The sequence below is a fragment of the Nansenia antarctica genome, assembly GCF_963989245.1.
Source record: "Nansenia antarctica genome assembly, chromosome: 9".
NCBI lineage: Eukaryota > Metazoa > Chordata > Actinopteri > Argentiniformes > Microstomatidae > Nansenia > Nansenia antarctica.
In genome coordinates, this window is record NC_137679.1 from 20,867,512 (window position 1) to 20,880,935 (window position 13,424).

Sequence of the window (13,424 nt, forward strand, 5' to 3'; positions counted from 1 at the left end):
TTTCCTCCTACAGCCCCCCTACTGACGTCAGGCGACGTTAATCAATCCCCGTTTCAGACATCACAAGCCGAAGTCCGATTGGTTTCATCCGCTCTATGGACAGAGATCTGAGCCACTAGAATCTGAATTTGAATTACTGACTTTGAATTTGAATTGCTAAATTTGAATTAAAAAAATGACTTTGAATCACACAATTTGAATTTGTGATTCTAGTGGCACAGATCTCTGCCCATACCGCTCTCCTGAAAGGCAGTAGAGGAAGTTACAACGCCGCTCTCTCTCCGTCTGGGCGGTCTCTCTCGTGTCCTTTGCTGATACTCACCTGTACTACCAGCTGTTTATTATGTTCTAAATATATATGTTTGTTCATCTATCAAGTGTCTTAGTAAGTGCTATGGGCTTCTTACTTTAACTAAAACATACAGTGGCCTCCAAAATTATTGGCACCCCAGGTAAAGGTGAGTTTGTTTGTTTACTAGTTTATTTGACCGGACAATCAATGCACAATATATTGCGCCAGATATAGCTCAGAGCTCATTTTCATCTGTAGTCCCTGGGGGAAGGGTAACAAGACAATAGGGAAACAATCGACAATGGAATAATAATAATAACATTTGCATTTTTATAATTTTTTAATTTTATTTTAATATAATAAAAATAAAAATAAAGTAAAAACATTATAACACAACATTACACTAGTTAAGACACACACACACACACAGGTATGGACACACACACACTTACACATACACGCACAGACACGCACGCATGCACACAACTCTCTCACACACACACACGCACACACAGGTCCAATACATGCGTTCAGTCTGTGTGATGTACTTTCAGGATAGCTCAAAGGCCATGTTCTGCTAACCTAAAGGCTTTTTTAATGACATGCCCAAATAAGGACCTCTTTATGACATGCCCAAATAAGGACGTCCTGGGCTGGCAGAAGACTTCCTGTCCAAACTATGAAAGGTGTTCCTGAAGGGTATGATGGTTCTTAGTGGATATGATGATAGACTCATCCATAGACCCATTCAGATTCTTCTCAGCCAAGTGACATTTAACATGTTATAATCAAGATTCAAGTCAAAAGTATTTCAATCAGGAGAGACTTAATGAATTTGTAAAAAGGTTTATTGAGATAGGCCTCAATCTGGGATGACAGTTGTTCCCAATATGGGTCAGGTGAGATCAGTTTGTCCCAATATGGGTCAGATGAGACCTGGCCCCCTGGCAGAGGCTGGGAAGGGTCTTCAGGTGGTGGCAGGTGGTCTGGTCGGTGGTCTGGTCGCCTCCTGTCTATATTATTCGCCTCTTGCAGTTCATGTCTTGGCTGGTGCTTCCGCACGTCCTTTAGACGCTCTGCCGAGGTCCTGCAGTCCAGTCCATGAATGAGTCATTATCATGCCCATGGTGGGCAAATTTGACACTCTGCTGGCTGCTGTGGCCCAACTGAGGTCCTGCAGTCCAGTCCATGACGGAGTCAGGACCGTGTCCATGGCTGGAGGCAGGCAGGAAGGCTGGAGGGTGAAATACAAATACAATGTATTTAAATAAACTCTATTAATCAGAGGGGCTTCGTAGGTTCCTCAGCTGCTCGCCTACTCCGTGACATAGGATGCACAGGAGCAAGGCATCGGAAAGTCATGAAAGAGCTGGCTGAGGAGGCGGAGAAAGGCAGCTTCTGGCTGTGGCTAAGAAGGAAGCATAAGGGTTGGGGGGCGAACAACACCTAGGGCATCAGCAGGGGGTGGCAGGGAGAGATCCCTGCCATCGCTCCGCCACCAGGAGATGTACTGGGGTTAAAGGAGCGAAACGTCAATGACTGGTGGTCCCCAGCTGATGACCCAGTTAGGCCCACATAGGTGTTCAGTGAGGTGTCACAGCACATCTGTTCTAAGGCACTGTTGGAGGTGCGTCAGGCAGCAATGCCCAGCAGGAGTACCATCACCTGTATCATGATTCGCCTCTTGCAGTTCATGTCTTGGCTGGTGCTTCCGCAAGTCCTTTTCACGCTCTGCCGAGGTCCTGCAGTCCAGTCCATGAACGAGTCATTATCATGCCCATGGTGGGCAGGTTTGACACTCTGCTGGCTGCTGTGGCCCAGCAGTCCAGTCCATGATGGAGTCTGGGTCAGAGATCTGGTCAGATTGCTATTGTGACATCAGCAGCATGTCTCTGTAGGCTATGGAATCTGTGGCAGTCCTGTACTACATTACCCTACATGCTTTGCAATATCATATCTGGGTTGTTTGAGTGAAGTTTTATGAAGCAGTGTTCACTATGTGGCCACGTTGCAAATAATTAGTTTTCTGTTGCATTTCCTGTGTTCATGTGAAACCACAGGCTCAGTAACACAGACTTCCTGCAGGACTCTCCCCACCTTGCTATCTGCCACCTCCTGCAAACCCAGGAGTTGGAATGTGACTTTTTATATCCTTTCTTTTCATCAGGCCATCTTCTCGGTCCCTCCTCTTCCTCTTCTGTGCAGCCCGGGATGTCGACGGGCGTGAAGGTGTGCTTGAAGGTGGGCTTGGTGAAGGTGAAGGTGGACTGTTGTCCGCCTCTGCTGAGGTGCTGCTCTGCGGCTCTGCTGGGCGAATCTCCAGCCTGTGACAGTGAAAGTTGAAAATATGAATGATGAATGGACTTTATTGTCATTGCTACAGTACAGGTACCAAACAACGAAATTTAGGAAAATAGCTTAGGTTAGTCTTTGTAACTATACATTCATTCACAACCGTCGACATAATCCGATTGTGCGAGGGCCACTGCCTGAACAGTCCCTTTCTACAACATACTACATACACATCGCATGTGTTTTCCATGGCTAGCTAGCAAGCCCGCCAAAACACCATTACAGAACTTGAGGTTTATGATACAAAGAACGTTCTATGTATGGTGTTTTGTTGTGTTATGTTTCCCATGGCTAGCTAGCAAGCCCGCCAAAACACCATTACAGAACTTGAGGTTTATGATACAAAGAACGTTCTATGTATGGTGTTTTGTTGTGTTATGTTTCCCATGGCTAGCTAGCAAGCCCGCCAAAACACCATTACAGAACTTGAGGTTTATGATACAAAGAACGTTCTATGTATGGTGTTTTGTTGTGTTATGTTTCCCATGGCTAGCTAGCAAGCCCGCCAAAACACCATTACAGAACTTGAGGTTTATGATACAAAGAACGTTCTATGTATGGTGTTTTGTTGTGTTGTGTTTCCCATGGGACTAGCTAGCCTACACGCAGGTGCAACAGGTGCAAACATACATACAGGGTACATACAGGATACAAAGAACGTTATATTTACCGTGTCGTCGCCAAAGTTTGACTCTGTCGCCCGGTGCTTTATGTGGGGAGCCAGCCAGGAAAGACAAAGAAAGAAAACTGGCATTTTCGGTCCACCGGCCGGATCGCCACTCTTCTTCTTCGCCAGTGTTTTTTTCATGCGGACATATTTGTCCCGCATATTCTTCCACTTTTTGACGCACACCGCGGCGTCCAGATCCATGTTCTTGGAGATTTCTCTCCACGAATTGGCGGTCATCTGCATGTCTTTGTAGTGCGGCGAAGAGGGGTCGTACAGGTGTACATAACGACGGATCTCCTCAGCGAGCCTCTCTTCCACCTGATCCATCTTTCAAATATGCCGGTTTCGTTTTTCGCTGCGATGCGAAACGGAAATAGAAGTAGGAATCATGTGACGCAACCAAGCGGACCAATCACAGAGCTTACGGTTACGTGCGCTCTGACGCGTGGTTAGATTTTTTGAGAGGAGCGCGTCAAGGCTACGCACGGTCACACGGGTCACACACACACACACACACACACACACACACACACACACACACACACACACACACACACACACACACACACACACACACACACACACACACACACACACGTCGGTCTAACCGTGTGTGTGTGTGTGTGTGTGTGTGTGTGTGTGTGTGCGTGCGTGCGTGTGTGTGTGTGTTACAATTACAATAATTACAATTAATGATTACAGAACAGATTTTCTTTCAGCCATTTTTTGGTTCTAGATTTAAAACTGGTGATTGTACTACACTCTCTGATAATAGAAAGCAGTGTGTTCCACTGTTCAGAAGCTTTAATTGAAAAGGTTGTCTGCTCAAAACTTCTACTCCAAAAAGATCTGCTTGATCTTACACCAGTTCTATAGTCGCTACACAATGTTTAAGTGGGGGTGGGGCAAGATCGTGCAGAACCTTATAAACCAAACATACGTTAGTTAACAACATTAGTTAAAAACAGAAGGTGATCAAATGTCAGCAAATTATACCTTGTAATAATATTAATTACAGTGATGATATGAAGTCGATTTTTTGTCCAGTACCTTAAGTGTCTGTTTGTACAATTTATGAGTAAAAATTGTTATTAAAAAAATCACCTTTTGGTGAATTATCTTAATGTCACACAGATTCTTATTTTATTTTTTACATCCAACCTTTAATTGAAGTAAATGTATTCAGGGGAAAGAAATCTATCAATAAATAATGATTTCACACACACACACACACACACACACACACACACACACACACACACACACACACACACACACACACACACACACACACACACACACACACACACACACACACACACACACACACACACACACACACACACACACACACACACACACACACACACACACACACACACACACACACACACACACACACACACACACACACACACACACACACACACACACACACACACACACACACACACACACACACACACACACACACACACACACACACACACACACACACACACACACACACACACACACACACACACACACACACACACACACACACACACACACACACACACACACACACACACACACACACACACACACACACACACCTCCCCCAGGAATGACAGTAGAGTTGCTCTTTCATGTCTGACAGCCCTCTCACCTTAAAGCTCCTCTTTATACCAACTCCCCTGGGGTAAAGTGCTCTTAGAGGTCACATGCCAGCGCACAGCTCCTGTCAGCACCAGCGGCAGTGAAGCACAGGTCTTAAGAGCTTGTGTACATGTCGAGTGGACTGGCGTCAGGAGAGAAGTCAAAACATAGATAAGCTTGTCAATTCTACACACATTAATCTTGACCTTGTAGACTACAGTCACCTGAGATTATGCAGTTAGAATGGGCCACAATAGCCAAAACACACCCGTCACTTGGAATTAACAATTATTACAACTGCATTCATATGCCTTAAAGGGGCAATCTGTCAATTTTGGGACTTTCAATTAATATATAGCCATTGACTCTTCAAGAATATAACTTAACTAACTGTCTTACCCCATCAGAAACCAAAATATAAGCTTGTTTTACTCCATTGCTGTAAACAATGCACACAAATAAATAAAATAAAACACTGAACAGCTTCAAAACATGGTTAAAACTCAAATGTCAATCTCATGGATGGTCAGTCCAGTCACAAAAAAGTGTCAGGGAGCCCGTTTTTATGTTGTTTGAATTAGATTGCACCGTTAACTATGAAGGCTTTATTAGATTAGATTCAACTTTATTGTCATTGCAGAGTACAAGTAAGTTTATAGTTAAGTGTTCAGTAACCTGCAGTGATCCAGCGGTGCACTCGTCACATGTTTTTTCTCTGGAAGTCAAGACTAGGCCCAAACCAGGATGAGCAAATGTAATAAAGCTGGCAGATGAACAGATTACAATTTGTTCTGAAAACACTCACTGAGCTGAGGGGTAATATACTACTCTAAATAGGGTTGACCATGTAGCAGTGTGTTTAAACAAATGACAACAACCCCCCCCCCCCCAATTCTCAAAATTAAAAATATTACAGATTGGAATACACCACTGGGAATTAGTGACAACTATTTTGATCCCTAATTAAAGCTTTTGAAGTAATAGACATAATTAAACTCAGTACAACAATGTAGTGATGGTTCAACTGACTTTAGTTTGCTGTTCCACACTTGACACACAAAAACACACAAATAACCTTTAGAAAATCTCAAACTGTGCGGTTTTATTTATATTCATTTTATACATTTCAGATATGATAGACATTTAAAACATCTACATTTAATAAAATAATAGTAAATCAAATGAGGCACAACCAAATATGACTGAAATCATATTTCTAGACAAGATGAACACATTTCGAACCATGGGTTAAACAAAAGAAAACAAAGAGAACAACAGGAATGCATTTGCAAGATAATGTTGCCATGCATTTTGGAATGAGTTTCATGCTCAAAATAAAAATAAATATACTTTGGGAGTGTAGACAGATCCCTTTCTAGACAGAATTTGCTATTGGCATCAAAGACAAAAAATGGAAAATACACAAACGAATGTGTTTTGGGTTTCACAAAGGCAGTCAAAGATGCATTTGCATAAAGCTTCCTCAAACTGCACTGACAACACAGTAGCACCAGTATACATGTGAACAGGCTTATCCAATGTATACTTACACTTCCAAGGAAACTTAAAATAAGAAATAAAGATGGTCTTTTCAACATTTTAAGGCTTAAGTCATGTCTTTTCCTACATTAATGATGACGTGCATACCATATTATGAGGTGTAATTATGTGCAACATTTCTCCACTTTGTCTTATGATGGAAATGTAGAGTTTGTGCATATCCAAATGAGTTTGTGCATATCCAGGGTGAAATGGGTATGTACCAGATTCATTACCTTCAGTCTATCAAATGCAGATACAAAAAATGGCACATCATTTCACCTGATAACTTGTCAAAAAACAAAACTAAACTCGATGATTACAACATGCTGACGTCATGAAAAGTATAAATCAGCTGGCAAAAAATAATAGTGTTTCTCATTTTAGGCTTCATTAAGGAAATGTTGTACCTTCCCTTAGTTTTGCTCCCTCGTTGAGTTCCACTGAAAGCAGGACGGTGCAAAAGGAAAAGCGTCTGGTTATTTTGTTCTCCACCATGGGCATGGAATGGAAGGAGGGTTGATGGCAAGCGAGGTGCAAGTACAAACAGCCAAAAACCATAGTGGGGAAACCAGGCTTTCACATGTTATTTAGTTCCATTAGAGTCTGGTCCAACATCTGGTGCATATCAAGGTTCTCTTCTTTAGCATGTGCGAGTTTCTCTGTTAGAACACCAAATAAAAAATAAAAGATTAAAATCACATAAGATAGCATGACACAGCATGCATTACAGGGCCACATCCTATTAATGGGTCAAGATGGCCACAGTTGGCCACAAACACTGATTAAGTGTTTAGTTTCACTAGGGTCACATAGCCTAATTGGCTAGCGACACACTCTGTTTTAGAAAGCTGTGACTATGCTGTGGCAGTAACCATGCAGGCAGTACACAACTCATACAGCATAGCTTTCCCCACTCAGAGCATGCTTTAAGACTGGGGAAATTAACAAAACTGCATATAGTACAATATATTACAACAATCATAATCTATATGAAGGGACTCTACTTAGATGTACAGTATATAATAATGTCCAGGGCATACAGTAGAGATAATCCCTGATCTGAATTCAAGATAAACCCAAAGAGGAACAATAATCTCCAGTAGGGGATATCCCAGACACACCTCAAACCTGAATCTTTCATAGACAACAGTCGTATTTCAATTCAATTATATACACATTAGTATGGTTAAAATATATTAAGCAATCACACTATATTTAGTCCTCATTCAAGGCCACCCTTAGTTCGTTAGACAGAAGGCGGTTTTTCTCAAGTTGCTGGTAGAGGCGATCTTTGCAGTCAGACAGCAAGAAGGGAAAAGAGAGAGAGAAAAGAGGAAATCAGAAGAGCAGAAGAGAAAGCTTCATGTGGAGTCACTCCATGCCTTGATACCTACCTTATTTGAATAGAGGAAAACATACATACACAGAATACACAGTCCACTCTCCAGAGTAGCAGAAAGGTAAACAGAAGAAGAGGATGGATGGAATGTCTTTGAACTATGTAGATGAAGATCATACTAAAATTCTCAGGATAATTGGGTAAACAAGTAATAATACTCTTATGAGGAACTTCAGGCAGTGTGACCTCTACACATGGTCTAAATATATATAGCTCACTGCAGCTCCTGTAGGAAGTGTCAGGGTGCAGCTGAGGCAATAATCTTCAAAAAATCATTCAACCACTCAAATTAAAAATGTCAATCCTGTACTGGGGACAACCATTTGATGTTAAATGAGCAGAATCTAGATAAATACCCAGGATGTTCCACATCCACAGAATTTTTGCCTGCTTGTTCAATAGTAAACACAATCTCAAATTCCTTTTAAACAACCTCAAGATATCTTGCTTTGAATGCCCTCATCAGTCCTGTTGTTCTAAATAAATCCATTTGCTTCAATTCCTACAACTCCCAAGATCCCCCTCTCCCTCCCATGTCTCGTCTACCTTCCCCTTTAACTATCATGGATTATCATTCTCTGCTATGAAATCTCTGTCATTTAACATGGGTGAATATGGTCTATTATACAGTATCAATGGTAAACAGCTTGAATGTTCTATGAATACTGATAGTTCAGGGATTTTAGTCCTTCATTGAAAACAAATGATTCAGAAAGTGCAAATCTATTTTTATTTCATCAATAAAAGGATAGATATGGCAAACCAAACAAAAACTTCATGTCATCATCATTGGCTTCTCACTGGAGAGTCAACAATCTTACTAGTCCCCCCGTTTTCCACTTCACTTTTCCAAAAATTAGGAAATCCTACATACTGTATCTCTTTCCACCAAATACTGTACTTGCCCCTACCCCTTCAATCCAACACCAGCATTGCCACCTGCCCATCATAACATCCCAATCAGTATGCTGTTCTCATGCCAAAATACTTTGCTGTCCATACATCAGTTAAATTGCTATAAGAGTCAAGAGTTAAACTGGCATAAGTAGTTAAATTACCTTTTAATGACAGTTTGTATTATGTCATCATGTTCCTCAAATCTACACTTTTAGCATTAAACAAATGGGGAACATTTGAAAAAGAGGTGAAGTGAAGATATACTTGAAAGTTCAGTAAATGCTTCAAGGGCACATCTCGCCCACAATTAATGAACACGAATGAACATTAAAATGTCATTCAGAGAAAACAGAGGTCCTCTCAGTTTCAGTTGTGAAAATAATGATAAGAAACCATTAACAAACTTGATGTTGAAGACCCAAAAAATTATCAAACAATAAAAACATGACTAACATCAGGGCGTCCTGGTTTTATTAGAGCCACTTGAAAATGAATAGGAATGGAAAAAAAGAACAGAAAAGTTGAACAAAAAGGACAGAATATGGAAATAAAGCTTACATAGAAGGGAGAAAGTTTTATTTTTATACAACGCAGAAAAATGTAAAGAGTCTGTACAAGAGATGAGACACACAAAGTGGTCAGATGGGTGAAAACATAGGGAGAGGGAGTCAAGAAAACAAAAGACAGGAAGGGGGTGGGAAATTGAGCAAAGGCTGGAGAGAGCAGAGAGATGGCACTCGGCCGGCGGGAGGCATCTTTGATGAGGTGTACACAATTTATCTGTGCGGAAGAGAAGAGGTACAGTGAACCAGTGAATCTCTAAAGGGGGCCTGAGGAAAACTGAGACGCTTAGAACACACCAGAGCTACTGGAGTCACGGCACACAGGTTAGGCTGGAGCCCCGATGCATACCTACTGTAACGCATCGCTAGGCGTGGATAGCGACCAAAACACCAACTGCGACCATCTCAAAACACAACACAAAGGTTGGACCACACCTCTGATCACATGAAGACCTTTGTGATGAGTCATGAGGAGGAGCACTTCACTAGACCACGCATCACACAGTCATACGTGCCGTTCTGATATCTCTGACAGTTAGTTCATCTCGTCCAAGACAACAGGGGCGCAGGACAAAACCCGACAAAAAAGACAACTTTGAAGTTAACCCCGAACAGTGATGAAAGAAGAGAAAACAACTTCAATAAGCACACAAGGCCTTTCTTCTGTACAGAAGTAGACCGTGTTAGGAGTAGAAACAAGTGATGCAGAGTTAGACAGTCAGAGCAGAAACACACAGCGCTATACAGCGGCTCTGAAAAGAGACCAGTCAGACATAACATTAAAATGCTTCTCAAGTACAGTCTACTGCACTTCAACTGACCTCTCGCATGCTTGATTTGAGGGTTGACAAAATATTAGGAATATTTTGAAATTAAGTACACTTAGAATTGTTAATCAGAAAACATAAATACTCTCAGAATGAGCAATTATTACTTTTACCCTGTGGTAAAGTAATAGAAGAGTGAAAGTCCACAGTGGTAAACACAGAACCTCCATGCTGTATTCTGTTCGTACAAGCTCCAAGTTCAAGCACTACACTGCTAAAGTGATCATAGTCACTACAATGAAGAATGTCGTCGCGACCACACTCATCTATAAGTGTGAGAGAGGAAACCACATTCTGACTACCAATTATGGTTAGGAAATTCTTTGACAAGTGCTTGCATAGGCACAATATACAGTCATCTTTATGACTACTATTATGAATATATAAAAAACCCAACAGCTTTGTAGCCTATAGTGAACCACTGAATCTTGTAGGAGCAGAAACAGCCGGAGGATAGAGGAAGGAGGGTAGGTAAAAGAGAATATTAGAGACAGAGATGGTTGGAAGTGAAGCATGGGGAGGTGAAGTGCTGGGAGGGGGACAGAGACACAAGCAGGCATAGAAGATGAAAAATTACATGGAAGTCATGTCGTTGAGGGCGTGGTCCAGCTCCTCGCTGATGGCCTTGTACTTCAGTTTCTGGGCATACAACTCATCTATTACGGTCAAAGGGCCAGGGGAGGATAGGGGGGGAGAGGTGGAGGGGTGTGTGGGAAGAGGTGAAGGGTAGAGCATCCAAGGAGAGAGGTGATACACAGCCCACGGAGAGGGAGAGATGGACAGAGTGGAAAAAGGAAAAGGAAAAACGTTATACCAGAACAGGATAGAAAGGGAAACGTGAGAGAGGCCATGACAAATTCCTCAGCATCAAGAAAAACTGACCAGTAAAGAATCCTGGCCCTCGAACATCTCATTTCATTACCATATGGCTGCTTCCCTAGCCCTCATAATTGCTATGACAGCCATACGACACATTCTTGTAGTTACAGATGGATGATTTACTGTAACCATTAGCTCAAAGGGCTACATTCACATTCCCCTCACACTGTGCATCAATATCCCATTACCAATGAACTCTTTTGTTCATGTTGCCGATAGACGGGCATGACATACAACATTATCATATCATACAAGAGGGCCTATACTAACCCCTATGTAGATAGAGGCCTTTTAAAATCCTCTTTAGCGCGAACATGATGGCCTGTATTATATCCAATCACCACACTAAACTATATTGGATCAAAAACCAGAGCAAGTTGATTCTCAGAGTTAGTGGCATAGAACTCCCTTATCAAACTTTTAAAATATTTCTCCATGACAGAAATAAATGATAACAATGGGAATTGCAGGAGGTAGGGAAGATAAGCATGGATGGATGGATGGATTAGATTTGTGAAGCATAGAAAATAAAAGTCTGTCTTCTAGTTGGAGATGTGGAAGACTTTGAAAAAAGTACAGAGAACTTACCCTATCGCCATGAATGAGACCAACTGACCAATCTACATAATAAAACAGACCAAAGTACAGTTTGAAAACAAACAGCAAGAAAATCATACCTTCCAAATCGTCAATGGTCTTCTCAAGCTTGGCTACTGATCTCTCAGCGAACTCAGCACGGGTCTCAGCCTGTAGTAGAGAGAGACAGGTTTGTATAAGCGGTGAAGCTGTAGCTGCGGCACTCATAAACAGCTTGACCTCTGGCCTACGTCTCCAGATAAGAGCTTGTGAAACTTGCCTCCTTCAGTTTGTCGGTGAGGACCTTGATCTCCTCCTCGTACTTGTCCTCCTTCTGAGAGTACTGTGGACCAAAAGCAGAAACAGGAGTCAAGCACCTACCCACAAATGAATGTGGTTCCCCCTGGTCAGTCAACAAAGAGCCTAACACTATCCCTACACAGAGGGTAGCGTATGTGCATGTATGTAAATGTATGTAATATATGTAAATGTAGGGTGTATGAATCAAAGAGCTCAAATCTAAGGTTTCCTCTACCAAACAGTTCTAACAACGTTAATAAGTAAAAAAAGATTAGAAGAAGCTATGTAATAGAAATCACTATCCAAAAGTCCTACTAACTACCGAAGTTAGACTAATCTTATGTATATTGATTTTGTATGCCATTAGTCTTGGACAGATATGTTATCCAATGGAACAACTGTTGACGTACATAGTTCTCTGGGGTTGTTCCACTCACTACCCAGCCTGGCTATAGAAGAGCTGAGGTTCTGACAGCATGCCCGGGGCTGAACAGAGTCAGACCTACCTTCTCAGCCTGGGCCTCCAGAGACTTCAGGTTGTTGGTCACAGTTTTCAACTCTTCCTCAAGCTCAGCACATTTGCTGGTGTTTTAGACAAGGGAGAAGAAGGAGGGTCCAGAAAGAAAAGGTACCAAAAAGGTGGGTTGGGGATGAAGAGACCGATGTGAAACAGAATAGGCAGGATAGACAGATAGAGGGAGGAGAGCAAGAGGGGAGAGGAGACAAAACAAAATGAATAAGAACTAGGGGAATTAAAAAGGCGGGGACCCAAAGTTCCCCAACAGAGCAGGAATGTGAAACATTAACTAAGAAATATAGACTTTAGATTTAGAGTTTTTTGTAAATGCTGTTTAGCATGCAGATTTTTGTAAGATTTTTAAATGTTGTTACTGTCATGTGAAAGATGTCATGCTTGCACAATTCCTGCCAGGTTTGAGGTGTGAAAGGTTGTTACGATATCCCAGGTGGAAGAGCAGATAAAGGAAAAAGATGGCCAAACAGAGCAGGCAGGAAAGAGAAGCTTCATTCAGCAGAGTGAACGAACGTGACAAGAGGAAGTGGCACTGTAAAGTCTGTAAAGATGCACCTAGTCTCCTTGGTTACACCTAGAATTATGGTGTTAGTCTTTAGTACCTTTGCCTGTGAAGCTGTAAGACTTTTGGAGCTTTGCTCAAAAACTCTTAGTTCGTCCTCCGCTCTTCGAATCCTTCTGTTAGTGGGTGTGTCGCGTGAAAGGGCCATTCAAAACATGGAACAACATGCAAATTAACCGCACATGCAACAAGGAGAGTGAGCAACATGTTCAAAATGAAATAATGTTTGACAATTTGAAGCTTGGTGTTAAGAGTTGAATTGGTTAAAAACAACAGCATCCATGCGAGTTAATAAAGTGCAGCTTCACATTGCAGTGAAAGGTCTTACCCTTCTGAAAGCTCAGCACGCTCCTCTGTACGCTCCAGATCGCTCTCAATGATGACCAGCTTAC

At 41.9% G+C, this 13,424-nt stretch overlaps 1 protein-coding gene across 7 annotated transcripts in view; it reads right to left on the reverse strand.

Annotated features, from left to right (window-relative positions):
* Positions 1-6,144: 6,144 nt before the first annotated feature.
* tpm1 (tropomyosin 1 (alpha)) overlaps positions 6,145-13,424 on the reverse strand; it is a gene marked incomplete at both ends in the record, with an annotated part of 13,927 nt that continues 6,647 nt past the window's right edge. For 3 of the 7 annotated variants that reach the window (XM_080539337.1, XM_080539335.1, XM_080539339.1), the window contains 6 exons: positions 6,145-7,156; positions 10,761-10,839; positions 11,740-11,809; positions 11,919-11,981; positions 12,445-12,520; positions 13,361-13,424. The exon at positions 13,361-13,424 is cut by the window's right edge and continues 7 nt beyond it. In XM_080539337.1, the coding sequence (XP_080395463.1) occupies positions 7,138-7,156; positions 10,761-10,839; positions 11,740-11,809; positions 11,919-11,981; positions 12,445-12,520; positions 13,361-13,424 (371 nt within the window). Of the gene's footprint in view, positions 7,157-7,712; positions 7,787-10,760; positions 10,840-11,739; positions 11,810-11,918; positions 11,982-12,444; positions 12,521-13,360 lie in introns of those variants that run through there. The other 4 variants (XM_080539338.1, XM_080539336.1, XM_080539340.1 and 1 more) reach the window with 2 other exon arrangements.